The 26,828-nt window shown below is 54.3% G+C and overlaps 1 protein-coding gene across 3 annotated transcripts in view; it reads left to right on the forward strand.

Moving 5' to 3' along the window:
* The first annotated feature begins 2,226 nt into the window (after window positions 1–2,226).
* Carmil1 (capping protein regulator and myosin 1 linker 1) overlaps window positions 2,227–26,828 on the forward strand; it is a 151,873-nt gene continuing 127,271 nt past the window's right edge. The window contains exons 1-4 of one of the 3 annotated variants that reach the window (XM_048799884.1): window positions 2,227–2,378; window positions 12,488–12,538; window positions 15,094–15,153; window positions 22,874–22,995. In XM_048799884.1, coding sequence (XP_048655841.1) covers window positions 2,349–2,378; window positions 12,488–12,538; window positions 15,094–15,153; window positions 22,874–22,995 — 263 coding nt within the window. In that variant the 5' untranslated portion in view covers window positions 2,227–2,348. The remainder of the gene's footprint in view (window positions 2,379–12,487; window positions 12,539–15,093; window positions 15,154–22,873; window positions 22,996–26,828) is intronic. The other 2 variants (XM_048799882.1, XM_048799883.1) reach the window with 2 other exon arrangements.

The raw sequence follows: 26,828 nt of genomic DNA on the forward strand, positions 1-26,828 counted from the left end.
TACAGGCATCACGTTAGGAGACCAATCTAGGAGCCAGTTAATCATGCCAACTTGATTGTTGTGTGGTATTTCATGAGTGTGAATGAAGTGTCCCCTCTAACAAGGGAATCCTCTCTTTCATTCCAATGCACTTGTTAACACCCCCACAGGGCTCCACCTCAGTGCACACCAGAGCCTGCCCGCCTCTCCCTGTTCCCAGGGCTCGCCACGGCCTGCACACCTCCCTAAATGGCTGCAGCTGCTCCTGCCCTGGCTCCCTGCTTCCGCCCGTGCCCTCCTGGGCACTTTCAGTCTGTTCTCAGCACAGCAGGCAGAGCCAGCCCTTGAGTGTCACGGCTCCCCTTGTCCAGGTCATGACCTGGCCTCTGCACTCTCAAGCCCTGTGGCATCCTCTTCCGCCTCCAATTAATACGGGTTTGTCAACACAGGGCCTCTGCATTTGCTGTCCCCTCTGTGGGTCACTCTTATCTGAGGTGCCCACTTGGTCCAGTCTTTTCTTCCTTTAGACCTTCCCACCATCACTCCACGAGGTCTCACCAAGCCACCCCCGACAGCCTGCTCCCAGCCCCACAGCAAGAGCCCTCTTCCCTCAACACCGTCTCCTCCTCCTCCTCCTCCTCCTCCTCCTCCTCCTCCTCCTCCTCCTCCTCCTCCTCCTCCTCCCCCGTGTCCGACTCCTGTGCGTAAGGTCTCTCTCCCAGTAGAATAGGAATGGCCGTGGGCAGGGCCTGGGGTCTTTCCCCTCAGAGGTCACCAACAGGTAGGCGCTCAGTTTTTTGTTGAATGAATGAAGGAATTGGTTCTTTAGTGACAGAGAGGGAAGAGGATGGAATAGTGCGTTTTAAAGGGAGTTGGAGAAGTGTATTTGGAAACAAAGAGCGTGATCTAACTGAGATGGTCTTAGCAAGAGAGAAGCACAAGGCGCATCCCTGGCATCCCTGCGTCAGCCCACTGAGGTCCCTGGGTTCAGGCTCTGTTCCTGCCCCCCCTGAGGCCCTCTGTTCCTCTTCTCAGGCTTGCAGGGCCACACCGGGGAGCTGAACCAGGGCCTTGGGGACAGCTGGCGAGAGGGAGCAGCCAGCTTGGGTGTTGGCCTTTCAGGTTTGCCCTGTCCCCGCGGGCTGCTCAGTCCTCTGCCATCATGTGGCACTCAGAGGAGGCAGGAGGGGGGCTCTGGGTTCTGGGGCAGGGCTGCGTGGCTTGGGTTCACTCTGAGGCAGCAGAGCCGTGGGTGGAGGACCCACGTAGTCCGCGTGTTGGAGGGACAGTGATGAGTTTGAGAAATAGGCGGAATGTCCCTGCCCCATGCGAGGAAGTGGTTGTGCCAGTCGGGCGCCTGGCCTGTCCGACGCAGAGGGGAATGCCTGGGAGCAGTAAAGGGGGTCACTTACCCTTAGCTGCTTCCCACCTGGCAGGGGAGAGGAGGCTCGGCTGCGGGGTGCTGCTAGCACCGTCTGCGCCTCACTTGCTCTCTGTGTGACAGCTCCGTGTGGCTTTAACGAGCTGCTCCTGAGGCTCCACAGTTTATCTTGAAACTTTGAGCCACTTGGCCAGGTGCTTGGTTCCTCCAACAGGTAAGCAGTGTTCCTGTTTCCCTCAAGCGCTTAGCCCGATCTCATCCACCTGAAGCTTCCAGAGATAAAAACATGCTGTTTAAAAAAAATAACAACATGGCTCCCATTAGCTTGCCCTTTCAGTAGGTCCTGGTTTTAAAAGGTAGGTGGCCTTGTCACTAAAATTCATGGTCACTGAAATAAATCATGATCATTTCTATATATTGTACAAGTTTTCCCCTTCGGTACCTTGATCCACTCTCTATAAACTGACTTTTCTGGATTTGACTCGGTTGCCCTATTGACACAATCAAGGGCAAAATCAAGATATTTCCCTCAGCTCTCTGAAATCCTCCATTAAAGTAGGTTTCACCTGCCCGGCATCTGTTGCTGATGCGAGGACCCCAGCCCCAGAGCTGCAGAAGGGGAGAGCTGGAGCCGTCCTCCTGTAACTAAAGGACTCATTCCTGGGACCCAGTAGGCAAGGGCGGGAGGTCGGCAGGTGGCACTTGTACACCTTTGCTCCGGTAGCTTATCTTTTCTTCATTCTATATCTTGGCAGGGGAGTTGGGAGTTAGGTGGTGATTGGTTTGAAGCAGGTCGAGGTAATCTGCACACAACAGGTTTTTAGGTACTTTCCTTTTAGGATGTGACCACTAAGGGAAGAGGAAGGATGTGTCAGTCAGCGAGAGGCAGCAGGCGAAGCAGGCAGAACTGAAGCTGATCATCGGCTTCGCAGATCGGAGCACCTATGGCCTCCTAGAGTCCTGAGAGTTCTCAGTGGACACTGGAAGAATGGCAAGGCTGTGTTCACTCGCTCAGCAGGTACAGGGCACCACCCTTGTGCTGGGCACTGCACTGGGCCCTGAGAAACAGAGCTCTGAACAGGACAGAGGTGGGACTCCCAGGCACCTTGCCGTCTGATGGGGTTGGTGGGTATTAAGAGTAGGATCCCACGAATAATTGAAATGACCATATGTGTTTGTGAGGAAGAGTGTGAGAGCGTGACAGGGAAAGCGAGGCACTGGACTTGAAGTCCCAGGTGGTACCTGAAGGCGGACTCGGGGGCTGGGTCCAGCTAGCGGGGAAAGGACAGCTTTGGATGGGATGCTTTGGATGGACCGGCTGGGCAGGAGCCCTCGCCATGGGAGGCTACCCCTCACTTGCATCCAGTGTGGCCGGGGTGTGGTGTGGCTCAGGGGGCAGGCAGGGCCCAGTGGGCCAGCAGAGAAGGGACCTGACTCCATGTGGGTCTCTTGAAGGTCAGGTTTAGGTCTTTCATAGGCAATTGACTTGAGGGACCGAGGGCATCTGTGGAAGGCTCCCCGAACTGGACCAGGAGGTGACGAGGGTGCACACGAGACGTGTGTAGGTAGGCAGGCTGCCTGCACTTGGAGGTCTCCAGACAGGGGGTGGAGGTGACAGTGCCTGGATTCTGGGCTAGAGAAACTTTGGATGGCTGTGTTTGTCACTGAGCAGGGGCTTGGAGGAGGGACAGGTCCTGGAAGAAAGACCTCGAGTTTAGTCGTTGATGTTCAGAGTTTACAGGTTGGAGAGATGTGCAGACCAGTTAGTTAGATCTGATGTTCTGAGAGAGGTCTGGTCTGTGTGTGAACAGGGGATTCGTGCGACTGATGGAGGTTGTGGGAGTGGAGACAGCTGGGAGTGGACATGCAACCAGAGATGACCGAGGGGTGCACACCTGTGGGAAAGACAGTGTCAAGCATGAAGGGCTGTGCCCAGCGCTACAGAGAAACCTAGCTAGAGGATGCTAAAAGGCATACAGTGCATTTAGCAGACAAGATGAGGGGGACCTCGGCAAAGGAAATGGAGCTGTGGGTCAGAAGCCAGGTCTGAGCATCACGAGTGAATTTGACGTGAGAAAATAAAGACCCTGAGTTTAATCCTTTTTGTTGGGAAGTTGTGCTCAAAGGGAGAGGGGATTGGAGGGGACAACAAGAGTTGTGTAGGCTCCAAGGATCGAGTCTAGATGTACTTGTCTCTCTGTGGAGGAGGAGTGCGTTTGGTTGCTCCGTGTTCCTGCAGTGGCCAGGGCCCAGGTGAGGGCAGGGTTCCCGGCCCCCAGCCCTTCAGTGGACGTGCAGGCAGCTGTGGAGGCTTGGAGTGGACGGCAAGTGGATCCTCTCCGGTAACTTCTGTTTCTCTGAAGTCGGCGGCTAAGTCATCCTCCCAGGGGCACGGGGAGGGGCCAGCTGGCCGGGTGACCTTGTCCTCCGGCTGCTCTTGAGCCTGGGAGGAGGTCTGGGACGGGCAGCCAGCTGGGCTTGGCCAGGGCTGCGGCTGTCCGTGGGAAGTGAGAGGGCAGACACGCGGGTGGAGGGTGTGGACCAGGGAGGAGGGGTTTCAGCCCGGATTTGGTGGGGCAAAGGTAGCTGGTGCTGATGGACAGGGAGGCTGGGGGAGACGTGCTGCCAGGGGACAGGGAGCCGAGGGTGGGAGGAGCCGAGTGAGGAATCCGTTTCCAGGGCCTCTGTGGCTTCTCTAGCTGTAACACACACAGGGACCCCCCGGGGGATCTCAGTGAGATGCAGATTCTCACTCACCAGGTCTGGCGGGGGCCTCAGGTTCTGCATTTCTAACCAGCTTCTAAGTGATGCCCGCCCCGTGTCCTGTGTATCAGCCTCGGAGGAGAGGGCAGAGAGCTGGTGCCTGAATGGAAGTCCCAGAGGTGGCTGGCGTGTAGCTGAGGAGGGCGCCTGCCTATCGGCCTGAGGCCTGGGTCTGGTACTCAGCCCTGCAGGAAAAAACACACTGAAGAGAACCCCCGAGTTGGCGCAGTTTCAAGCCATGACAGGCCCAGGGTGTGTTGAGTGGACAAGAAGGTCCAAGCCTCCGGGGTGTGTGGCAGAGCCAGTGCTGTTCCAGCACCCTGTGTGGGTGACCCGGCGTGATCTTGATTTCACCCTCGGTGGGATAAGTGTCCCTTACTTTACAGACCATGGAGGGAGGCGCAGGGAGGCCTCCCTGGTCAGCCGTGCCTGTGAGTGGTGGAGCTGGACTCCAGCCAGGCTGTCTAGCTCCCAAAGCCAGTGCCTGGGTGACCGAGTGCAGCCTCCATCGTCCCTGGGTGACAGAGTGGGGTGGCTAGGGAGGTTTTCAGTCAGTCTGAGCGTCGTCTGTGAATCAAGTTTGCAGTGTGTACAGGTGTGAGAGACGTAGTGCCAGGCCCTTTACACACCCCATTTGATCCTTGCCGCTGTCCTGGAGTTCACTTTGGGGTGACACAGGTAGGATTCAGAGAGGTTGGGTAGTTAGTAAAGATCGTGGGGATTTGGCAAGTGCATCTAGATTGGTCTGTGTCCAAGGCCTGTGGTTCCTTCACGCCAGAGCCCCGAGTGGGAATGGAGCATCCCTTCCAGTCTTAGATAGGCTCCCCTCGCTGACCCCGGCCACGTGCTGGAGACGGTGTGTGCTGGACAGGTCCGAGAGGAGCTGGCCTCAGGGCGTGGCTGTTTCTAACTGGCGTGTTGGCCCATACCTCGACGGGCCTGGTCTTTCTTCCCTGTGGGTCCTGCAGAGCTGTATTCTGTCCGAGGACACTTGTAAGGGCTCCTTGGACACCAGTGTCCTCACAGATGAGCACATAGTAGGTCATCTCTGGTTCTCGTGTTGGGATACCTGTGTCCCCAACTTGGAAGTGAGGAGACTGGGGCTGGGAGACTTGAAGTGACTTACCTGCCCAGTATCCCTTGGCTCACAGAGGGTGGTGGGCAGCAGCACGGCGTGCATTGGTGATCAGTGTCAAGGCTGAAATCCTGTTGTGCTTTTTCTGTATTCCTCGAACAATCGTGCCTCTGCTGTTTGTGAATTGACTTCAGACAGATATGGCTGCGATGATGGGGGGCGTGCTGTAACCTGCCACCCAGGCTCACCCAGGGCTGTGGGGTCTGGCATTGTGAAACCTGGTGCTGTGGGACTGAGCCCGGGGTCCGACTCGTCTTCTCTCATGGCTCCTGACAGCTCTTAGGACTTAGTCACCCCCTGTTTGAAGACGGCCACTGCTGCTTGCAAGCTGTCACGGGAGCCTTGTCTGTAAGAACCCCGTCTCCTTGCTCTGCCCTTACGAGGGTAACGTTTTCAAAGAGCAGGTGTGGCAGATTCCAGGAGTTCCTCTCAGCTGGTATTTTGAAGAGGATCCCATATGTAGTGACATTCAAACAGAGGATGCTGTGAAGTAGCTGTGGAAAAATGAGGTTGCTTCTCTCCTGCTTTGATAATGCGTCCCAAGGTTGCAATAAGGACGACGCGACCCGCTCTGAACTGTGGGTACCCATCCCGTTTCTGCAGGACAGCAGAAATAACCAGGTGAGAAGAAATGGATTTGCACAGGTGTCAGTGCATGAACACCCCCTGTGCTAGGCACTGGCACGGAAAACCGGCCACCGTGGCTTCTCGTCCCCTGGCGCAAGCATCTGTTGTTCTAGAGAGCAGGGACCTGGCCGGCTCGGGTCCTTTCAGCAACATTTACCAGGGCCTTGTCACCCTAGAAACCCCCTGGAGCCAAAGAGGAGGATGGCCTTGGATCAGGGAGAATCCCAGAGCATAGGACAGGAGCATGGAGGCCTGCGCCAGCCGCTTTTAAGACCCGCAGAGGTTGGGCCTTGTTCAGGGTTTCGTCACTCAGCTGGCTGCTTCACTCGGGTCCAATCCAGACACCCCTTTCCAGTTTAACACTAGTACAAACACAGAAGCAAGGACAGTGGACATGGCACAGCTGACCCCAGGTGCAGGCTCTTGGTGAGCACTGCACAGAAGATGAGGGAGTTAGCCCCGCAGCTCTGAAGCTGGGTGCCGGCGTTTCTGTTAGTGTCAGAGGAGGAAACCGAGGCAGAGAAGGTTCCGTGGTTTGCCCTGGGTCATGTAGGGCGTGAATGCTGAAGCCTGGGCCAAACCCAGGTAATCGGCCCCAAGGTCTGCCCTCCATCCCTGAGACAGCCCTTTCTGGTTAGTGCTGTAGGCCTTGTGACACATCTGCTGAGCCCTGGGCTGTGTGCGGGAGCAGGACAGGCAGTGGACGAGGGGCTGTGGCCGGGCTTCAGCCAGACTTTATTTTCAGGACCAGGCAGGGGCTGGATTCGGTCCGTGGGCTGTAGCTTCCGGACCCTCACTGGTCGGCAGGGCATATTCCGGGGCACCCCCAGTGTGGCAGTGCGCCCACGGCTGCCCATCCCGTGTGGTGCTTGGGGCCAGGGAGTGCGCTAACAATGCACGTCCCGCATTCCTCTGGGGTAGTGTCTGTCTTTGTGCATTGGCCAGAAAGGACGTCGGTCATCGCGGCTGTGTGTTGTTAGGAGGCTCACAGCCAAGATAGAGATTTTATTCTCTCCACTTCCAGTGTGACCTTGCACAAGTCCCTCCGAGTCTGTCACTGGTAACTCACTCGGGTGATAATGAGCCTGGCCGCCTGCCTCTCCCTCACCTGGTGTGTTTGAGTTGGATCGATGGCCCTGTCACACGTGGAGCTGGGAGTTTGAAAGCGGGCAGTGTATGAAGTGGCATTCATCATTTAGTTTGCTTGTAAATTAGAGAACATGCCGGGGTCATGGCGCCATTTGTTGAATGTTTGGCGGGGCCCACTTTTCAAGGAAAGGTGCTCCTGGGGTCTGCGCGGAAGGCGTGTCGCAGGGCTCACGGGTGGCCTGCGCAGCCTCAGGCCTCAGGCTGGGAGATGCTGAAGCAGGCACTCGTTTCGGTTTTTAATAAAGGTGCAAGGAGGGGATTCTGCGGCCAACCCAGACCTACATTCTCCATAAGAAAGTTCAGGCTTCTCTGCTAAACTGTGAGTTTGAGCATTACAAAGGGTTTTTATAAATGTTTCAAAGTGAATGTTTGAAGTTAAAAGTTGAATGGAGACCTGTCGGGGGAACTGGGCTGCGGCTTGCACTTCAGTAGGAGGGAGAGGGCGTGCGTTGCCAGGGCGGGCCTGGGCTGGTGTGCTGAGGCCTTCCTGGGAGAGTGGGCCTTCCCAGGAGGGCAGGGGTGGCTTTGCCCCTGGGGTGGAGGCTCCTTGGCCAAACACACACTTCCTCTGACACCCCAGGTGTTTTTTTTTTGTTTTTTTTTTTTTTTTTTTGTGGCTTTTTTAAACTTTGTAAGAAAATCCTTCCCCTTCAAGGCTAAGCATGAGTGTGGAGCTGAAAGTTTCTCCTCAGGAGATGCCCTAGTATCTTTTTGGTTTTGTTTGCTGTTGACAAAAACCATTATTTAAAAATCTAGGAGTTATAGCTACGTAATTTTACTTTGTGAATCCAAGTCAAAGGGGCTCTTATTAGGTTCTAGTCCAGGCTGGTGCTGAGCACAGCATCCGGGTGCTGGGTTGGGTTTGAAGCTACAGGTGTCTTTTACTTAGGTGCCCAGCCTGGCTTGGTCCAGCCGAGGAGGCCCTGCACACTCTTGTCGGAGGCTTCCCAGTTTGCTGCTCTCGGCCTGCGATCTGCTAGAAGTTAGCCCACTCTGTCAGCTCTCCAGCTGGGAGGTGGCAGGGCCAGAATTTAAGTCCAACACACCCAAGCAGGTGGCCACCCAGGAGCCCTGGGCTGCTGGGGTGAAGATTCTCAGTGCTGAGGCTCCAGTGTCCTGGGCAAATGGAACACTCCCTTGCTCTACAGTAGAAGTGCCTGCTACCTGGCGGCTCCGCTGAGGGGGCAGGTCTGCCGTGGCTGTGTAGCCAGCAGGGAGCGCGGCCCCCTGATCAACTCAGTGTGTGTCCACCGAGCCGTCCACAGGCACGGCTCTGTGAAGCAGCGGCCCTTGGAGTTTTTGCTCTTGCTGGAGAACATTGCCATGTGCTTCCTGGTGGGTGGGGAGGGTCCTGGGAAGGGTGGGCCGACTCTGCAGAACCCCGATTTCACTCCCACCTTGTTACACGTTTTCTAACACCCGTCCTGTGCCTCTGGGGAACCTAGCTGGCTGCCAGAAGTGGGGACCAGCCAGCACCGGGCCTTTGCAGCTTATCTGCTGCCTTCCAGAGCTGCACTCCCTCAGGATGTGTCTCTTTTCAAACAAATTACGTTGGCAGGAGCCCCGCTCAGCACACCGTGTGCCTACATCCCCTGTAGAGGGTTGACACAGGGGCCCCATCACGAGCCCCGCTGGGGTCAGGGTGAAGGCAGAGGCCACCACTGGAGCGTCAGGTGTCTGCACGTGGTGTGGAACCTGGCCTTACGCAGAGGGGACGCCATGGAATGCTCTGTCCGCCTCTTTCTTTTAAGCATACTGAGCCCAGTTAGTGCTCTGCCAGCGGTCCCAGAAGTCCCCTGTGGTGGCAGTGCTAAGAGGACAGTGGATCCTGCGACCCTTCCTGCAGGGGGTGGGGAGGGCAGCATGTGTGTCCCCTGAGCCGCCGCTGCCCTATGCCAGCTGTTCAGTGCATGTTTTTGGAATTCGATTTTTAGGCCTGTTAGTCAGAGTCACATGGTGACCTTGTAATCATTTAATTACCCGAGTGTGCGTTGTGTGACAATGGGAGAGGTGTCTGCTCCTCTTTCTCCTGTGGTCTGTTCATGTCCGATGTGACACTCTTGCCGGGTGCAGAGTTGCTGTGGTGGTGTCTGCTTTTCAACAGGTGTAAATAAAATCCATGTTCCCAAGTGATTCCTGTAGAGGACACAGGCAGCGGAGGGCACCCGCCGCAGGAAGAGATGGCACGTGGCGGGGGTGCTGACGGCGACAGCAGAGAGCTGGTCCCTTTGAGCGGGTCCCAGAAGGCGGGAGGAGCCAGAGAGGAGGAACAGGACTGGCTGAGAGGTGTGTGTGCAGAGTCACGTGGACAGATGTAAGATGAGACACACACTGGCTGGGGACCAAGGCAAACAGGCAGGACGGCCAGTGGGGTGGCCCTTTCTTGTGATCCCCAGGGCCCCACATCCCATTGAGTCCTCTCACCTGTCTGCACTCTGAGGCTGCAGAGTTCCTTGACCTGTCCTCGTTCCCCTGTGTGCAAATCATTGAGGGATCTGGTTCTTGGAGACGTCTGAGAGCCAGAGTGCCACCTCCTGAGCCAGACCCTCCAGGTTGGAATCCCAGCTCTGCCAAGTGACATTCTCCATGTGCCTCAGTTTCGCCATCCTAGAATGGGACAGCACCCGTTCCCTGAAGGGCTCCCACGTGGGTTGAGTCAGGTGACCGACACAGCATCCAAACAGCTCAGGGCAGGAATTAGCTCGCAGATGATCCTGGACGCTGCGCGATGAATTCCACTTTGGAGGGGTGTTCCCAGAGCTGAAGACATTTTTCTGAACACCGAAGGGCCTACAGGTTCCTGCCTGGGCTTTTGGCGTTGACCCTCACTGCTGATGCGGGTGAGAGTGGAGCGTGTGGGCTGGAGCGAGGAGTCCAGCTTCTGGTCCTGGCTCTGCCCGGAGCTCCCTGGGAGGCGGTTTCTCTGGACCTGCTCTCAGCTGCCACCCCGGGATTCAGGGCTTGGTCAGGTGGTATTGGAACCTGTCTGGCAGATGAGTTTTACCATGTGGCTGTTATTGAAATTCTGTCCAGAGATTCTGTGGACTTGGGGTTCTCAGGAGGACCATGCAGGTAGCAGCCCTGGGAGTCTGACGACTGTGCCTCTTTGTGACTGAGGAGGGAGAGTCGTGAGCGTGAGCCTGGGCGAGGAGCTGGGCTTGAAAGAGGGGCGCGTCCTGGGGCGACTGAAGGAGGGGACTCCAGGTCCTCTGTGGAGCATGGGCTCCTTCTGGGAAGACACCTTCTTCCTGGCAGATGAGTCCTGGTTCCACGACAAATGTCGATGGCAACCTGCTCACCGGACCTGTGCCAAGGGCCTGGGGGTCTCTGCTGCCTGTTCTGTCCCTGTCTGAAGTCACTGTCATTGCTCTTCTGACTTGGACGCCCCCTACTGAGCCTGTGTCTCATGCAACAAAACACCCCCAGCCCTTTCTGAAAGGGCCTCTGACTCCCAGCTGCCTGCCTACTGCTGCCCTACCAAGGGCGGCTTGGTACAGGGGGCAGAAGGTTCAGGGCACTTTGTATTTGGGAAGACAGTTTCAGAATTTCGCCGTTGGGCTGTTGAGGAGGGCAGCCTTGAGCCTGTGGGTCTTTCTGGTGTGGCCTGCTCTGGGCTGTGACATCTTCGCCCAGCTCCAGTGACGTGCCAGGGGCAGAGCATGCGGAGGCAGGTGTGGTAATGTGTCCACCTGGCCCCGTCATCAAGAACCTCCGCTTTGGGGTTAACAGGTGGCCCCAGTGAATCCTGTTCCCTGCCCTGATTGTGTGACCTTGAGTGAGTGTCACTGCTGAGTCTCAGCTGGTTGCTCTATAAAATGGGGGTGTTGCTTTAATGTGGCTTTCATGAGACTGTGTGTGTCTGTGTGGTCAAAGGCGTCTGCTCGTGGCACGTGGGGTCACTCAGCGAATGGAGGCTATACCAAGGGACATGTCCTGCAGCCTGGGCAGCACAGGGCACCCTGCTCAAGTGCCTGCTCTTGGGCTGATGCTTCCTGGTACATTGTTTGAAATGCTTAGTGCTTTTGAGCCATGGTCTGTCCTGAGAATGTCCTCTAAGTTCTGCAGGCTGTGCTGCTGCGCTCAGCTGCCTGACGCCCGCCCACCTGCCTGCGTGCTCCTCGGCTCCCTCTCTGCCTCCCTGGCCGGCGCCCCGTCCGGTGCTGCTTCCTTCCTGGCCTCGAGGGTCTTGGTAGAAAGCAAGGGTTCTTGCTTAGGGGAAGAGCAGGGATTGGCTCTTGGTTGTGGCGGTCACAGATGGAGAGTCTCGTTCTTCACTGTCAGTAGTCATTTTCTTCTTTTTTTTTTTTAAAGAGAGAGAGAGGGGCGGGGAGAGGGAGAAAAAGAGAGAGAGAGGAGAGAGAATTTTTTTTTTAATATTTATTTTTTAGTGGCGGACACAACATCTTTGTTTGTATATGGTGCTGAGGATCGAACCCAGGCTGCACGCCTGCCTGGCGACTGCGCTACCTCTTGAGCCACATCCCCAGCCCAGTGATCCACTTCTTAGCAAGAGTCACTTCTAAAGCCAAATAGTGCGAATGACACAAGTCTGTGCTGTGAGTGGCCCGATGCTGGCATTCAGGGGAAGGTCTTGAACTGGGCTGTGCATCCCGGGCCCTCCCCGCTGCCTGACCCCCTGCTCCTCATCTGTCTCTTAGTAGATTTTTCAACAACAGGAACAGCAGATTTTATAGAAGAGAACGTAGCTTTTGTTTCGGGTCTGGAGACTGGAGCTGGCCATCCAGGCACACCTGCTGGGTCACCTGGGCCCTGATTAGCAGTTGGAGCCTTGGGTGGTGTCTAGGTAAAGCCATGTGACTTTGGAGAAGTCCTCCAACCACTTGAGGGCTCAGTGACTTACGCAGTTGTGCGGGTTTTGTTCTTAGCACACAGGTCTCTTACGAAGTAGGGATTTATGACAGGGAAGTTCCTTGGAAAATGTCAAGAAGGCCCAGGGCGTGTGGGACCAGATGGATGGAAGGATGTTACCGGCCAGGATAGGAAGGAAGCCCTAATAAATGTTCTCTCTGGGGCTGAGCAAGTGCAGCAGGGAGGCGGCCGGGCAGGCTCCTGGAGACCCCGCCCGGCGTTTCCACCGTGTTAGGTGAACGTGGTGTCGGCTGGAGCCTAGGGGGAGCGTGGGAGTGGCGCTGGAGCTGGGGATGTGTGGAAGAATACCGGCTTCTCTAGGAGGTCTGTGGTTGATGGGATGGCCTCCTGACCACTCGTAGGACACCCGTCTGGGTAGTCACCTGAAATGGCCCATTGCTCCTTTGGCCACGGGCTGACTTCTCATCTGGAGATTTTGTGGAGGATTTGTCCCCTGTGGACGTTGGTCCAGGGCCTTTGCTCTTCTGGTTGTCAGGGGCAAGCCTCCAGCTCTGGCGTGGGCGACCCCAGGCCTCCCGGCCCCCTCCGGCGTGCGTGCTGACCATGCTGCTTCTGTGTTTCAGGTGCTCACGTCCTGCAGAGCCTTCCTCCTGACCGCGCGCATCCCCACCAAGGTAAGCGTCCGCAGGCCCCTCCCCACACGGGCCCAGTGCATGGTACACACGCACACACACACACGCACACACGTACGCATGCACATGCACACACACATGTACACAAACACACACACGCACACGCACACACACGTACACAAACACACGCACACACACGCACATGCACACACACGCACATGCGCACGCACACGCATGCACACACACGCACACGCTCGGCACTCTTGTTTCCTGTGCCCCCCGCCCCCAGGCCCCTGAAGGTGCTGCGGATCTCTTCACTCCCTTCTCTTCTCTTTCCTGAAGGTGTCCCAGGGACCGTGGTGGGTGTCTCCTGCTCCGTGTCCTGGGCGCTTCCTCTCTGCTGGGGCTTGGTTTCCCCTATTTCCAGTCTGCTCTTATTTCCTTCAGTCTTGGGGGCGGGGGGGAGGGGGAGGTTCCAACCAGGCTTGACACGTGGCGCTGTCTTAGGAAGGTGCTCGGGCAGCTTGCCTCTATCCCCACTTCCTGACTCGTCTTCCTCCCGCTCCTGCCTGTGATTCTAATGCACTGACCTTCCTCAGACTCGGGGTGAGCTGGAGTGGACAGAGAATCAGTTTTGGGGGCTAGGAGCAAAAGCCTGATCAAAAGCCACAGATGAGATCAGAGAGGCTGATTTGAACTTGCATAGATGCCTTTGGGGGTGTCTCAGAGACTCACTCCCTCTGCAGTCCTGAGAAGGACCCAGGGTCCTGGCTGTCCGTACCCTGGGCAGGCATCCCCCGCTGCTGGTCCATGCTGCAGGGCCCACTCCTTTAACTTTCTGCTTCCCTGGTTCCTCCTGGTACCTCTGTGTCGTTGCAAATTCTTTTTCTTCTGCCGGAACTTCTCTTCCCTTTGTTTGCTTAACAAACCTGAAGTCATCTTTGAGTCATTCTCTGGGACCCAGCTGAAATGCCACCAGTCTTTCCTGGCTCCCCAGCGCTTCTCTGTCCCTGCAAATCCCTGGGGTAAGGTGGAGCATCTTAACTGCCCTCTAATTAACCTCACTAAGCCAAATTGACCAAAGGTGCGCATCTCTGCCCCTGGAGAGGTCACTGCTGCTGGCTGCTGTCATTGCTGATGGGCAGTGAGACAGCAAGCCTGTCTGCACCTGCTCCCACCCGTTGAATGAAATGCCCACTGAGGGTCAGCTCTTCACTCCCAAACCTGCTTATAGCAGCTACATCAGAATGTTTTTAACGGGATATTTTACATTGCAGTGAAGTCTGAGTGCAAAAGGAGAGGTGCTATCAAACAGTGAGCGTTAATACAGCTAGTTACTTGGAAAAAATTGCTGTCTCAGACCACTGTTTGGGGAGAGAATGAGAAGCATGATTATCTAGGAAACTTGTGCCCTCCGGTTGCTTTGCAAGCATCTTTGACTTCTGCATTTCCGATGAGACCTGAATAATGGAGATTGGAAGCCCAGAATTGGGGTGACTCAGAGAGGCCCCTTGAGGGTCCGCTGGTGGGCTTAATGCAAAGAAAACCTTTGGCCCTGCTCAGAAGAGCAGGCTATGAAAGTATGTTTATAAGTTTTATATTAAAATATCGAAGGTAGGTATGTGTTCTTTTTACAAAGCCATTCCCTGATTTAAATGACTTTTCAAAACCCAATCCAGGCTCTATCTTGGCAATGACAGGTAAGAAGACTCCTGCTGTAATTGGATGTTGTAAAATACGTGCCTGTGAGGATGCACTTAAGTCCTGGAGAACAAGGTGCACGTCTCATTCCTCTTCCCATGTCCAGTGCAGGCACACAGTAGGCTTTTCATAAATGTTCATCAGCAACTCAGTGAATAATGAGAGACTGGGTTCTCTCCTCGTCCCCAGCCCTGCTCCTCATGTGTCTTGAACTTTAGCTGCAGAGCATGAACTTCTGCTCTGGACTTGCCTTCTGGTGACTGTGGTGCCACATGCCTCCCAGATGTGACTTGTGGGGTGGCATCTGCATGTTTCTACCCTCTCCGGGGGCCACTGTACCCACGGGTTCTTCATCCTGACTGACCTCTATATATGAGTGTGGGTGGAAGACAGGGGAAGAGAGTCCTGTAGGTGCTCAGAGCGTCACACAGCGTTTAGAATGTGGGGACATGCAGCAGGGACTGTGTCCTCATGTGACTTCCTGTCTCCTTTTTGTCCCTCACGTGCTAGGCTAGTGCCGTGCCCCTGAGCTACGTCCCCAGGCTTCCCTTCTGTGACTTTCCAAAGCGACATTTTGAAGCCGAAAGGGAAAAGATGATTCATGTTGTGTGAGCATTTCTCAAGGAGTCAGTAGTGGATTATGAAAGCTTCCCCTTGGGTTTGTCCCTGGATGAAGTGAGCAACTTCCTCTCAGCCCTTTAATAAGAGGAATGACGCTTCTGCCGAAATATGATAAATCATGCCCCTTTCTTGCTGAATGGAAACATTAAGCCAGTTCACCCTCAGAAGATGCCTAAAAGGTTCTTTGCCCTGGAACGGTCTCTGATTACAGCACTTTACTTTGAGTGATGTGTGTTAAGCCCTCCTTACAGGTTTCCCCTTCTCTCCCCCTGCAGCTGGAGCTCACCTTCAGCTACCTGGAGATCCATGGCGTCTTCTGCAACAGGCCAGCCCAGGTGGGTGTGAGTGGCAGGAGCCGGCCACAAAGGTCATGACCTAGTCCGGATTCCGGACACCCTTTGCTTTCACTATTGAAGGCTTCTTGAGATGGTAGGAAAACAAGATTAGGGAAAGTGGGCTTCTCAGAGTGAGGGCTCCACAGAGGCTGTGTGCGAGCAGTGGGGGAGTGGTTCTGATAAGGAAGTGGAAACTGAAACTATCCAATTCGCTCTGGTAGCTGACTGTAGGAACGTGAGAGTCCTATTCCTTAGAGGCTTTCTACGGCAGATCTTCACACTCAAAGTTCATGTACTATGGAAGGCTTTTCCTGGAGAAGAGTGGCACATACGTTTTTTAGTGTGATGAATTAGATTTAGGGCTGGGGATGTGGCTCAGTGGTAGAGCACTTGCCTAGCACGTGTGAGGCACTGGGCTCCATCCTCAGCACCCCATAAAGATAAAATAAAGGTGTTGTGTCCAACTACAACTAAAAAAAAAAAAAATTTAAAAAGATGAGATTTACAGAACCCAGCTTTGTTGAGCTATAAGTCACTGCATCGAAGTGCAAAATCCGATGGCCTTCGATGGCCTTCGACACAAGTACCCATGCACAGTACACCATGAAATGGTTGCCACAGTGAGGTCGCGAGTCCAGCCGTGGCCCCGAGGGCCTCCTGCACCTTGGCAGCCCATCTGCAGCGGTTCCCTGTGCTCTCACGGGGGTCTGCGGCCTGTCTGCCCTCCCACTCCCGTGGCATGTTGAGACCTGTCTTGTTCCGGGTCCCACATGGCTGAGGCTGCTCCGCTGTGGGCTCCTGGCTGTAGGTGGAGCCTCTCTCCTGGTGGGACGTGGGTTTGTTTCTGGTAGCGAGTGACAGATGCTGCTGCTCCGAATGCTTACGTTGAGTCTTTGGAGGGTGCTTTCTTTTCCCCTGGGGGAGCCCCTTGGGCGCCATGGTGGACTCTGCCCTGGGTGCTTAGCTCATTGAGTGTCAGCCTCTTTTCCAGGGAGGGTTCTGCCCACCTGCACCTGCAACGTGGAGCGCTCTTCCTCCCCGTGCTCCCGGGTGCTGGTGAGGCTGGTCCTGCGATTCCAGTCACTCTGATGTCTCTGTGATGCTTTTCATGGCGGCTTTCGTTTGCGTTCTCCTGAGGACTGAAGAAGTGGACGTCTTTTTGTTTCTCTATTACCACTACGTGTCTTCAGTGAGTGTTAGTTCAGACCTTCCCCCATTTTTAAAATAGGGTTGTTGGTTTTCTTAGTGAATTTTAAGAGTTCTAAAAGAAATATATTCTGGGTACTGACCCTTTGTGCTTCGCGTGATTCCTGCCCACTTTCTCTCTGCGGTGCTGGGCTTTCCAGGCTCGTCACGGCCTCTTCTGCTCCACGAGGAGCCGAAGTCTTAGCCTTGGGTCACACCGGTGCCTGCGTGAGCCTTGTTAAAGGAACCCTTCTGCAGAGAGCACTGTGGGCACGAGCTCCTCGTCCCTTTCTCTGAGCAGTGCAGTGCGTCCGCTTGCCCAGCGCCGTGGTGCGGAGAGACGCTGTTCCCTCGCCGAACTGGATCTGTTCTAACTGTCCGCATCAGGGCTGCTCCACTCTGGCCTCCGAGGTGGCCCCCTTGGCCTCAGGGTCTCTCTGTGCCCCCCACACACTGTGGATGGCAGTGGCTGAAATCGGGCGGGGTTAGTCCTCCAGCTTTGTGCTTCTTTTTCAGAAAAGGATTGTTTTATTGATTCTGGGTCCTTTGCGATTACTGCAGAACTTCAGAATCAGGCCGGTTTCTGTGTTAGGGTTCCCTCGAGGAGCAGAACCAGGAGGAAAAAACTACATGTATCCGAGGGGCTTATGAGAGTGGCTCTCACGGTCCGAGACTGGACCGTGCCACGGTGGCCGTCTGCAGGCTGGAGAGCAGGAGACCAGTAGTTGCTCGGTTCAGGAAGCTGGGGCCTCAGACCAAGAGGGACAGTGACACAGCCCTGGTCCCAGGCTGAAGTCCTTGAAGCCTGGAGAGAGAGAGCGAGTCCACCCCCAAGGGCTGAAGGACTGGAGCACCTTCTCAAAAGCGCTGTGCTCACGGGTGCTGGTGGGGGCCTCCTTCCTCTGCTGAGTGCACCCCTCCCTGGCTGTTGGGTGGTGCCACCCACATCCAGGGCAGGTCTCCCTGCTCAGTGTGTGGGCCCACTCGTCCCTGGTGCCTGGAAACAGCCTCACAGACACACCAGAGTGTGCTCTGCCAATTTCCTAGGCAATCAAGTTGACAGTCAGTATTGACCATCACGGTTTCTCTGTAAAGCTGGGGTTCTGATTAAGATTTCATCGACCTTGCCGTCTTAATAAGATGGAGTCTTCTGACCCAAGAAAATGGAATATTTCTCCATTTATATGGGTCTTCATATTTCTTAGCAGTAATCTGCTGTAACTTTTAGTATGTGTCTCCTGTCGTATTTATTCCTAAGCGTCTCCTATTTTTCTTCTGTTGTAAATGGTACTGTTTTTAAGGTCCAATCTGAAATGCAGCTGACCTGTGCATGCTACTGTTGTGTCCTGCTGCCTGGCCACACTCACCGAGTAGTGCCCGCCTTCTGGTGGATTCTGTAGCTCTATGGAGGTGGTGTGATCTGTGACTGTGAGTCCCTGGGTCCCTTCCCGTGAGCACCCCACATAGGTGCAGGCGTCCCTGGGCCCCTTCCCGTGAGCACCCCACATGGGTGCAGGCGTCCCTGGGCCCCTTCCCGTGAGCACCCCACATGGGTGCAGGCGTCCCTGGGCCCCTTCCCGTGAGCACCCCACATGGGTGCAGGCGTCCCTGGGCCCCTTCCCGTGAGCACCCCACATGGGTGCAGGCGTCCTTGGGCCCCTCCATGTGGTGTGTGATCTGAGGGCCGAGCCATCTGCCTAAGCACGGGCTCATTTCTTCTGTGCTGCTGGTGACAAAAACCCTGGGCCTCTATCTGACCGCAGAGTCTCCTATTTTCTGCCAGCGTTTATGAGACTGACCAGGCTAACTTAATGGCTTACCAGTGAGGTCAGATCAAATCTCAGAGCCCGACAGCCCTGGCCAAACCTCCAGGACAGGGCTGAAGGGGCCTCAGCCCTAACCTTCGAGGGAAAGCACCCCTTCTTTCCATCAGACGCAAAGTTGGCCACAGGTTTTCAATAGATGCCTTTTATCTGGTTGAAGAAGTTCCTTCCTATTGCTAGTTTTTTGAGAGTTTGTCAGGAATTAGTTTGATTTTTATTTTTTATTTTTTTGGGGGGGGGATTTGTTGGGTTTATTCCTCCCACCTCCCTCCTTAGCTTGTTAAGTTGCTTCATTACATCTGCAGATAGTGAGCCGTCTCTGGCTCCTAGGGTAAACCCCACTTGGTCGTGTGCGCCTTTATCTGTTGTTGGTTCTGTTGTTAAAATTTTGTACAGCGTCTTTCTCGCTGACCTTAGTGACTGCTCTCTTCTCCTCCTTTTTCGTGGTTTCTTTGGCTGGCTGGTTTTGTGTTGACACCGTCACAGACTCACAGCATGGATTGGGGGGGGAGTTGGTGTGGGTTCCTCCTTAGATGTTTGTTGAATTTACCAGGGAAGGTGTCTAGACCTTGGTAATGTCTGTCCCCAGGTCAGCCTGTGGCATGGGAAGGTGTTTAACCTCACAGTCTCTTCCTCCAGTAGATGTGGGGCAGATTCCATTCATGTATTTCTTTCTGGACGAGCTCTGGTAGTTTGTATTTTTTAGGAAACGTGTCAATTTCATGTAAACTGTGAATTTATTAAGATAGAGGCGCTCTTCATTATCTGTCTTGTTATTCTGTTAATACCTGTAGAACATCACTGTGGATCCTGAAAACCTGGTTTCCCCTGTCCTCCAAGTCTTGTTAGGGGTTTCTCAGTTTTATCCGTCTTCTCACAGAGAACTTATTTCCTTGACTTTTCTCTATTGATCTCATTGATTTTTCTATTTTATTGATTCTTGCTCGGATTTTCATTATTTTTTATTACTCTTGTGGGCTTTTAAAATTAAAAAGTAGCGTCTGTGTGTTTGTGGGCAGTGTGTTGGGAGTGCTCCTGAAAACTGTCAAGTTGTCACTTCACGTGAGCTGAGGTCGCGCCGGATCCTTGGTGCTTGTCGACAGTTCCTTGCGGGCAGTGTGCCCTCCATTCTCCGGCCCTGGAGTTTGGAAACAAACCACAGCAGCATGTTTGCCCAACTGTCCAGACGTGGGCAGGGGCCTTGCCGACAGGCGGCACCTCTCAGCCCTCCAGGGCCTCTCGCTGCCTTAGTTCAGGATGGCCAGGGTTGTGGAGTGGAGTCAGGACGAGCAGAGGGCCCAGGAGGAGTGTTGGTGCCCCTCATTATGGCTCGACCCTGGGGTTTAACTGAGGAAGGCCGCGGCGGCGGGCCCTGCTTTTCCATGTGGCTGCGGGAGTGGGGCTCATGAGTCCTCCCGTGGCTGCCCTTCAGGGTCCCGGGAGCAGAGCCGGCGGTCTCAGCCCCCTGGCGTGTGGCATTGTGAGTTCCTAAAAAGGAGCTCCCCTTGGCACACAGAGGCTCTTATTCCAGGGCGTGGACCTGGAGATGACCGAGTGAAACAGTGGTTCATGTGGTTCCACCCCAGGGCCAGCGGCCCAGAGAGGGCTCCTCCCTGCCCTGGAGAAGTTCAGCATTCCTGGGTTCAAATGGCCGTGATGGTTTTAGAAGTACAGACTCCTCAACAGAGCCTGTCCCTGATGTCACCACCCGTGCAACACACAGCCTCACACCGAACAGGTAGTGTCAGTGTGTCAGAGGACACCCCTGCCTCACCTGAACAGCGTATCTCTGGACCCTTTTTGTCAGAGCAGCCGTTGATCCTCTGAGTCCCAACGCAGGAGAGGAGTGCTGTGCACCTGGGGTCTCTGCTGCCCGTCTCTGATCTGCTCTCGGGTTCCGTCACAGGGATGGCGGGGTCTGGGCTTCTTTCAGCCTGATCTTGATTAGAAGTCTTTCTGCTGTCTCTATCTCTGTGTTAGTTTTGGCCATTATTTAATCACAGCTGGGAAGCTGGGGTGACGTGCCTGGGACATGAGGCATGGCCTTCTGTTGGCGGCCGGAGAGTGAATGCCCTTGAGTTGAGAGCTGGGACTGGGCCTCGGTTCCTTCCCTTGAGGGATCCTGGGCACCTTCTCGGTTGCCAGGCCTCAGCGTCTCACTTCTCTGGAGCCCGGTTCCGCCTCCTGGTGCTCAGCAGAGGCTGGCCGCGGTCCAGCTTTGGACTGCAGCTGTGGCCTGCCCTGAGGGTGTCCCTTCCCCCAGAAGGTCATTTGCTGTGTGCTGGAGTGAGGCTGGCGCACCGACCTGCTGGGGTGGAGTGGAGCCCTGCTGGTTGGAGAAGTTGGGTTCTACCCTTCAGGGACAGCAGAGCGGGACTGCAAGTTGGGATCACAGCTGAGGCGTGGTGCCTTCCAGCTCTGGTTAGTGTCTCCCTGACTTAGTGTTTGGTGTGGCTTGGGAGCCCAGGGCTCTGCACATGCTGGGCAGGCGCTCTTCCACCCCGGGATGGCTGGCCCCTCTTCAGTCTCGATGTACCCGGGGGCAGAGGTAGGGGCTGTGTCCTGCCGGGCATTGAGGAAGCAGTGTTGAGGCTTCTGTCTCCTGGATGGATGGGGGCAGACCAGACCGCTATTGACAGGAGCCCTTTTTGGCAAGACGAGGCTGCGCTGTGGGTCCCTTGTGCAGAGATGGTGGCGATGGCCTGGCAGTGGGTGCTGTGAGGGACTTCACTTACAGCGGGCCTGCAGGCCTCGCCTCTTCCCCAGCCGCCACCGTTTCTCTTCCCTGTCACTCTGCGCAATGAAGGGTGACTAGGTGTAACATTAAGTGGAATTAGAGTAAGCTAATCACTAATTGCTGGCACCCAAGCTGTGAGCTGAACAGCTGCACTGGATGTGAGGGACAGGGAAGGACCCTGTGGGGAGGAGTGCAGTCCCCCAGGTGGGAAGGCGGCTGGGCTGTCCACCCTGGGAGCAGTGGTGGCCCTCTGGCTTCTAGACGTGTCTGTGCTCAGATACGTGCACACAGAGCTCACGAACCCCAGCACTGAGCCGCCCCCGGGTGAGGTGGGACCTTGCGTGGGCGCCGTCTCTGGCTGGTACTTACGCTACGGTTTGGTGCCTTCGGTGTTGGGATAGTTCTGGGGCCACCTTGCTCACGACAAATACAGATTTGCCTGAAGAATTTTAAAAGCTTTTCCTTTAACTTCTTGAGGCGTATGTTGAAAATCAGGATTAAAAATAATGATTTTTTTCTCCCCACACTGCTGACTGCCCGAAGGTGAGATGGAGCTGGCAGGCCCCTTCAGGGGTTTCTATGAGAAAGTCCCAGTTTAAGGACTCATGTCTCTGTTGTCCTTCTCTTTGATCTCTTTGTTTTGATAAATGTCATCTAACCATGAGTATGTTGAATGACCTAGATTATTATTATTTTTCAATTTGGCTAATTTCAGGCAGTCTGAAGTGAATCCTACAATTGGCTTTGTTAATCCAGTTGGTTAGTTACCATACAGTTTAGTGTCCCCAGTCAGTTTTTGCATAGGTAAGTAATAAAAGGAAGTTCATGTGTAGAGAGGTTTCAATGCAGTAATAACGCACAAGATTGCATTTTACATGAATGTTTTTTACAGTCAGGGTAGTGGTATCTTTAAAAAAAGAAAGTGATTGAAATTGACTTTTTTTCTGTTCTAGGACAGAACTCATGCATGCTAGGCAAGGGCCGCACGGCTGAGCTGCACCCCCACCCTGTTATATCACCTCAAGACAGGGTCATGCTGTGTAGCTCAGGCCACCCTTGAATTTGCCTTCCCCTCCTCTGCTTCCCGCGTCGCTGGGATTAGTTGTGTGTATCACAACTAATTGTGTGTATGTTTGAAGTCGATTTTTTAAAAAAAATGTGTCCATCTTCAGCTTGCTGTCCCTCTGCCCCCTGCCCTCTTTGCTCAGGTTGATGTAGACTTTTTACAGGACCAGGTGCATGGCCCAAGTCTCAACACTTCCTGGTTTTGCTTAACATTAAAACTAACACTGAAGATTTTTATTATGCTGCTGCTTTAATAGAATCCTTTCCAAGGATCTTCTTTTCTTAGGTTGAAATTTCATAAGCACTTTTTTTTTTTTTGCCTTTTCCTAGGCCAAGGTTTTAAACATTTTATTTAAACATCTCCTAAGCTTTCATATTTTTAATACATGTTAAGAAAAGGTCTGGGGCTGTAGCTCCACGGGGAAGTGCTTGCCTAGCATGAGTGAGGCCCTGGGTTGGATCTCCAGCACCACCTAACAAATCACATTTAAAACACATTAAGAAAAATAAAAAGTAGGGGCTGGGGCTGTAGTCAGTGGTAGAGTGCAGGCCTTGCATGTGTGAGGCCCTGGGTTTGATCCTCAGCACCACATAAAAAATAAATAAAGATACTGTGTGACCATCTACAACTAAAGACATATTTTTTTTTAAAAAAAGAAAAACAGAAAGTACCACCGGATTCTGCTGTGGTGTTCACAGAAGGACCCAGAGAGGAGCAACAGGTGCTCATCAGGAGAGATGGGGGGGGAGATGTGTCCACCACACGGCCAGGCCTGGAGACCTGCCTCTGTCCCGGGTTTCCGAGGTCCGCCACCCTCTTCCCAGGCTGGTCTCTGAGGAGGTGCTTGGGGTGACTGCTCGCTCGGTGGCTGTCGGCGCCCTTGCTGAGGTGTCCCTCTCGCTCTTGCAGATGGTCGTGGAAACCGAGAAGTGCAGCGTCACCATGAAGATGGCGTCTCCCGAGGACGTGGATGACGTGCTGGCGCACATTGGCTCCTGCTTGCGGAAGATATTCCCCGGCCTGTCTCCTGTGTGAGTTCCCGGGAAGGGCCAGGAGGGAGGGAAGTGCTGTTCCCCGAGTGCCAGTGCCACCTGCTTCCCTTCTGGACGTCTCCTCTGAGCAGTGGCCACGGGAGCTAACTCGGACCCTGGGGTTTCACGCTTGAGGGTTTCTAGGGTGACCTTATCCAAATGCTGAGCGGTGAAGGGTTTGGTGGTCTTGTGAGACGTCCACTTGTGAGACGAAAACAGAAACCTCTTAAAAATATGTCCTCATGAGTGCGTTGTGGTCGCACACAGCGGGGCTCATCTGACATGGTCACACGCCCGGGGTGTGACCTGCTCCACTCAGTCCCCAGGCTTCCTCTTTTACTCCCTCTTCCCTTCCCGTGCCCCTCCGCCTCTCTGCAGGTTTTCCTTCTATTTATTTCTCGTTTTTTAATGGGGTTCATAGGCAGGCATAAAGGTGGAGCGCCCTGTGGCACGTGCCCGTGTGTACGCAGCGTGGTCTGGTGATCTCCCCCGCAGCTCCTCCCTGTCTGTCCCTCCTTCCTGCCCTCAGCCACCTCCCCTGCCCCTTGGATCCCCCTCTACTTTCATGGCTGGGCCCCCCCTCCTTAGTAAGCCGACTTCAGGACTGTCTCCCTGTAGCTCCAGCTGGGCCCTGTGTGAATCCACTCCTGGTTCAGCAGAAGGCCGGCGGGAGCTTTATGTCAAGGCGTCCATCAGAATGTCAATCATGAGCCCAGCTCTTCTTTTACCTTGTTTTTATTTTTTCCCAGTAAGAGGAGACCTCAAAAACAAACAAACAACAAATAAAACCCCCAAACTAAACAATCAATCAACTGCTCTTTCATTTCTACTACTCAGAGTAGAAGTGAAGCACACAGTAGGGTGTCAGTGAATTCCACCGCACACACCCCCAGGCATTTAGTTAGGCCTTTAGATCAGGACCGAGCACCTGGACCACAGGCCGTGGGGGTGTGGGGGTCCTAGAGTGGGGAATGGGCCTGGTCCAGATGAAAAGGCTGAGACACGCATCTGTCAGAAAGCAGGAAGGGCCTGGTTCTCAGGTTGTAGGAACCCTCCTGAGAGAGGCTGGGGAGCATGTGGGTGTGTGCAGGGTGGCACGTGGCGGGGGATTTCTGGGACTTCCCCCCGGGAATCTGTGCCTACAGTGTCCCAGGGGCCCACTGAGGGCTGGAGGGTGGCTCTGTGGACTGGGAGCACCCTGTCCTCTGCCCTCTGGGGTGCTGCTTGTCTGTCTGCGCGGCAGCTCTGCTCTGGGCCCTCTGGGTGACTATTGGGGAGCTGACTTCTGAGGGCACTGAGTGTCCCTGGCTTCCTGGGGTTGGGGGGCAAGTCTGGCTGGAAATCAGGTGTCAGGTCCCTTGCAGGTAAGTGCTGGCTGACCTCCGTGGACTCTTGAGAGAGGTGGTGTGAAGAAGGCAAGGGTGCAGGTGACGGGCACCCCTGGGGGATGTCCAGATTTGGAGGAGAAGGGGGGGATGGGTGGCTGTTGACATGCAGGAGCCAAGTGGGAGAAGGGAGGGTGAAAAGAAAAGGTGTTAAGAAAAGGTCTGGGGCTCTCCTCCGTGTGGCTCTCCTCTCGCAGTGCAGCGTCCCAGTGAGCTCCTAGCACCCTACGACACCTTGTGTGCTCTTCCTCTTGAAGTTCTGAGGTGCTGTCACATGGTTCACAGGAGAGATGGACAGTGGGTACTGGTTATTGTGTAGAGAGGGGGCAAGATGCCTGGCTGGACCCTTCCTTCCCAGTTCCCAGTGTGCCCTGAGTCAGAGCTGACAGGGAGATACTTCCTGCGTATAAATAGCAGGCAGCATGCAAAATAAAGTTCATCCCTGTGACGTTACAGGTGGCTCAGAGCCAGTGGAGGACATGGAGCTCTATTTGGGATTCTCTGGCCTTGGAGTCCTTCATCCCACCCAATGCAGGAGCCTGTTGCGGAGTCCTTAGGTCCCCAGCCCTTGTCCCCTTCCTTGATCAGGGGCCCTGGTGCCAGGGAGGGTGGCAGGACAAGATTTAGGGACCAGGAGAATCAGGAGGCAGAGCTAGAGTCACCCTCGGTCCTCAGGGTTGCTTTGGGAGCGCAGTGAAGCAGGACCCGACTCTGAAAACAGTGTCCAGGATCAGAATCAAACACATAAAAAATGTAAAAATAGCTGCAAAATAGAATCAGCCCTCTTTCCATCAAGAGAATGCTGGTAAGGAGAGAATGAAGAATGTCCTTTCAATGCATATTCACAGGAGTATTTTCCTCCTCAGCTCAGCTCTACAGATACATATTAAGATGTTTATTTTTTCTTCCCTCTCTCCCTTCCAAAATGACTTTTTTATCTTTGTCAAATAGGAAAAGGTTATTTCGGGACGTAGAGAAGATTTAAAGAATAAATCATGAACTGAACTGAAACCCAGCCCTGAGCAGGCCACTGGGCCATGCTTCTGGCCCAGCTGCTTGTCATTCTGTGCCCAGCGCTGGAGGCCCCCCTCAGGGACTGCGGGGCTGGGCGCAGGGGTGCTTACAGCCAGGGGTGCGCATCTCCTCCCATCTCAGCTTCCTGTGCTGACTCTCCACTTCCCAGAGCTTTTATTTATTTTTTTTAAATGATCTGAAGCATTTTAATATCAAAGAACCCTGTTTTTTTTTTTTTTTTTTTTTTACATGAAGCTAATTTATTTTAAACATTAAATGAAGTCATCAGAACAGGTTTGAATTAACTCAGAAAATGTCGATCCAAGAAGCTCCTTAGGCATCATAGAGGAGTAAACCTTGCACAGGTTTGTAAAAAGCTTCTGCAAATAATAGAGGGAGGAGTGTGAATCCGGCACCCTCCAGAGGAAAGCCCTGTTCACCCAGAGGCAAGCAGATGACATTTGGCTTCTGTTTAGAGGAGGGCTTCCCCCTGTGTGAGAGGGCCCTGGAAGGTGCTGTGGTTAGCTGCGGAGGCTGGAGGCTGAGGCTGGGAGGGAGTGGGTGGCAGGTGCAGGGTCACCTGCAGGTCCTTCTGTGAGTTGAGAGTGAGCTTCAGCTGTAGAGATCTGTGAGGCAAAGCCTCAAGGTTTGGCACTAGGGAGCTCGTGAAGGATTTGGAAGCTTCGACTAAAATGACGGTTATAGTTTTGGTTTGAATTTACCTTTTGCGGCACCTGTTCTCCTAGCAGCCCGTCCTCAGAGGTGCTGGATTGCAGCCTATGTGGTGAGAAGGAGATCAGGGGTACCTCTGGCGAACTTCTCTGCTAGTTATGATTTCTAAGATTACCTGGGAGCCAGGTGCATTTCTGTGATGTCGTTTCACATTTGGTGAGATGTGGTTCATGTCCTCCAGCTGGTAACCACGTGACTTCTTCTTCTTCTTTTGGCATGCTTGATCATTCTTTCATGTGAGACCTCTGAAAATGGGCTGAGGGTTAGAGTTGCTGAATTGGAACGACGCTTCTTTACAGCAGCAATAAAAATGACAATGCAGATCCCTTTATGAAGCCGAAAGTTGACTGAGGCATGAGAACGTGGTTATGCTGAGATGCTCGATGGGTGTGAGTGAGAGACGGCTCCTGCGTGCAGCCCCCAGCCTTCCCTCTGTGTGAAGCGCTGGGTCATCAGGGCTGTGCTCTGTGGGGACGGTCCCTTCCTGCCCAGGATGAACGCTGGCATTGAGGTTGAAGTCAGTTGCTAAGTGGGCTAAGGTAACGTGAAGAGATTCTCCAGGGCAACGGCTCATCCTGAGATTTGCATGAAGAGCCGATCCTGTTACCTAGTTTGCTGTTTTTTTGCCAGATGTGACTGTTTTCTGAGTCTTGTGTAAATTAAGTGTGTGGAATGCAAACTTTGCTGATTCAGCCCTGTGGC

Source organism: Marmota marmota, unplaced genomic scaffold (assembly GCF_001458135.2).
Source record: "Marmota marmota marmota unplaced genomic scaffold, marMar, whole genome shotgun sequence".
Classification (NCBI taxonomy): Eukaryota; Metazoa; Chordata; class Mammalia; order Rodentia; family Sciuridae; genus Marmota; species Marmota marmota.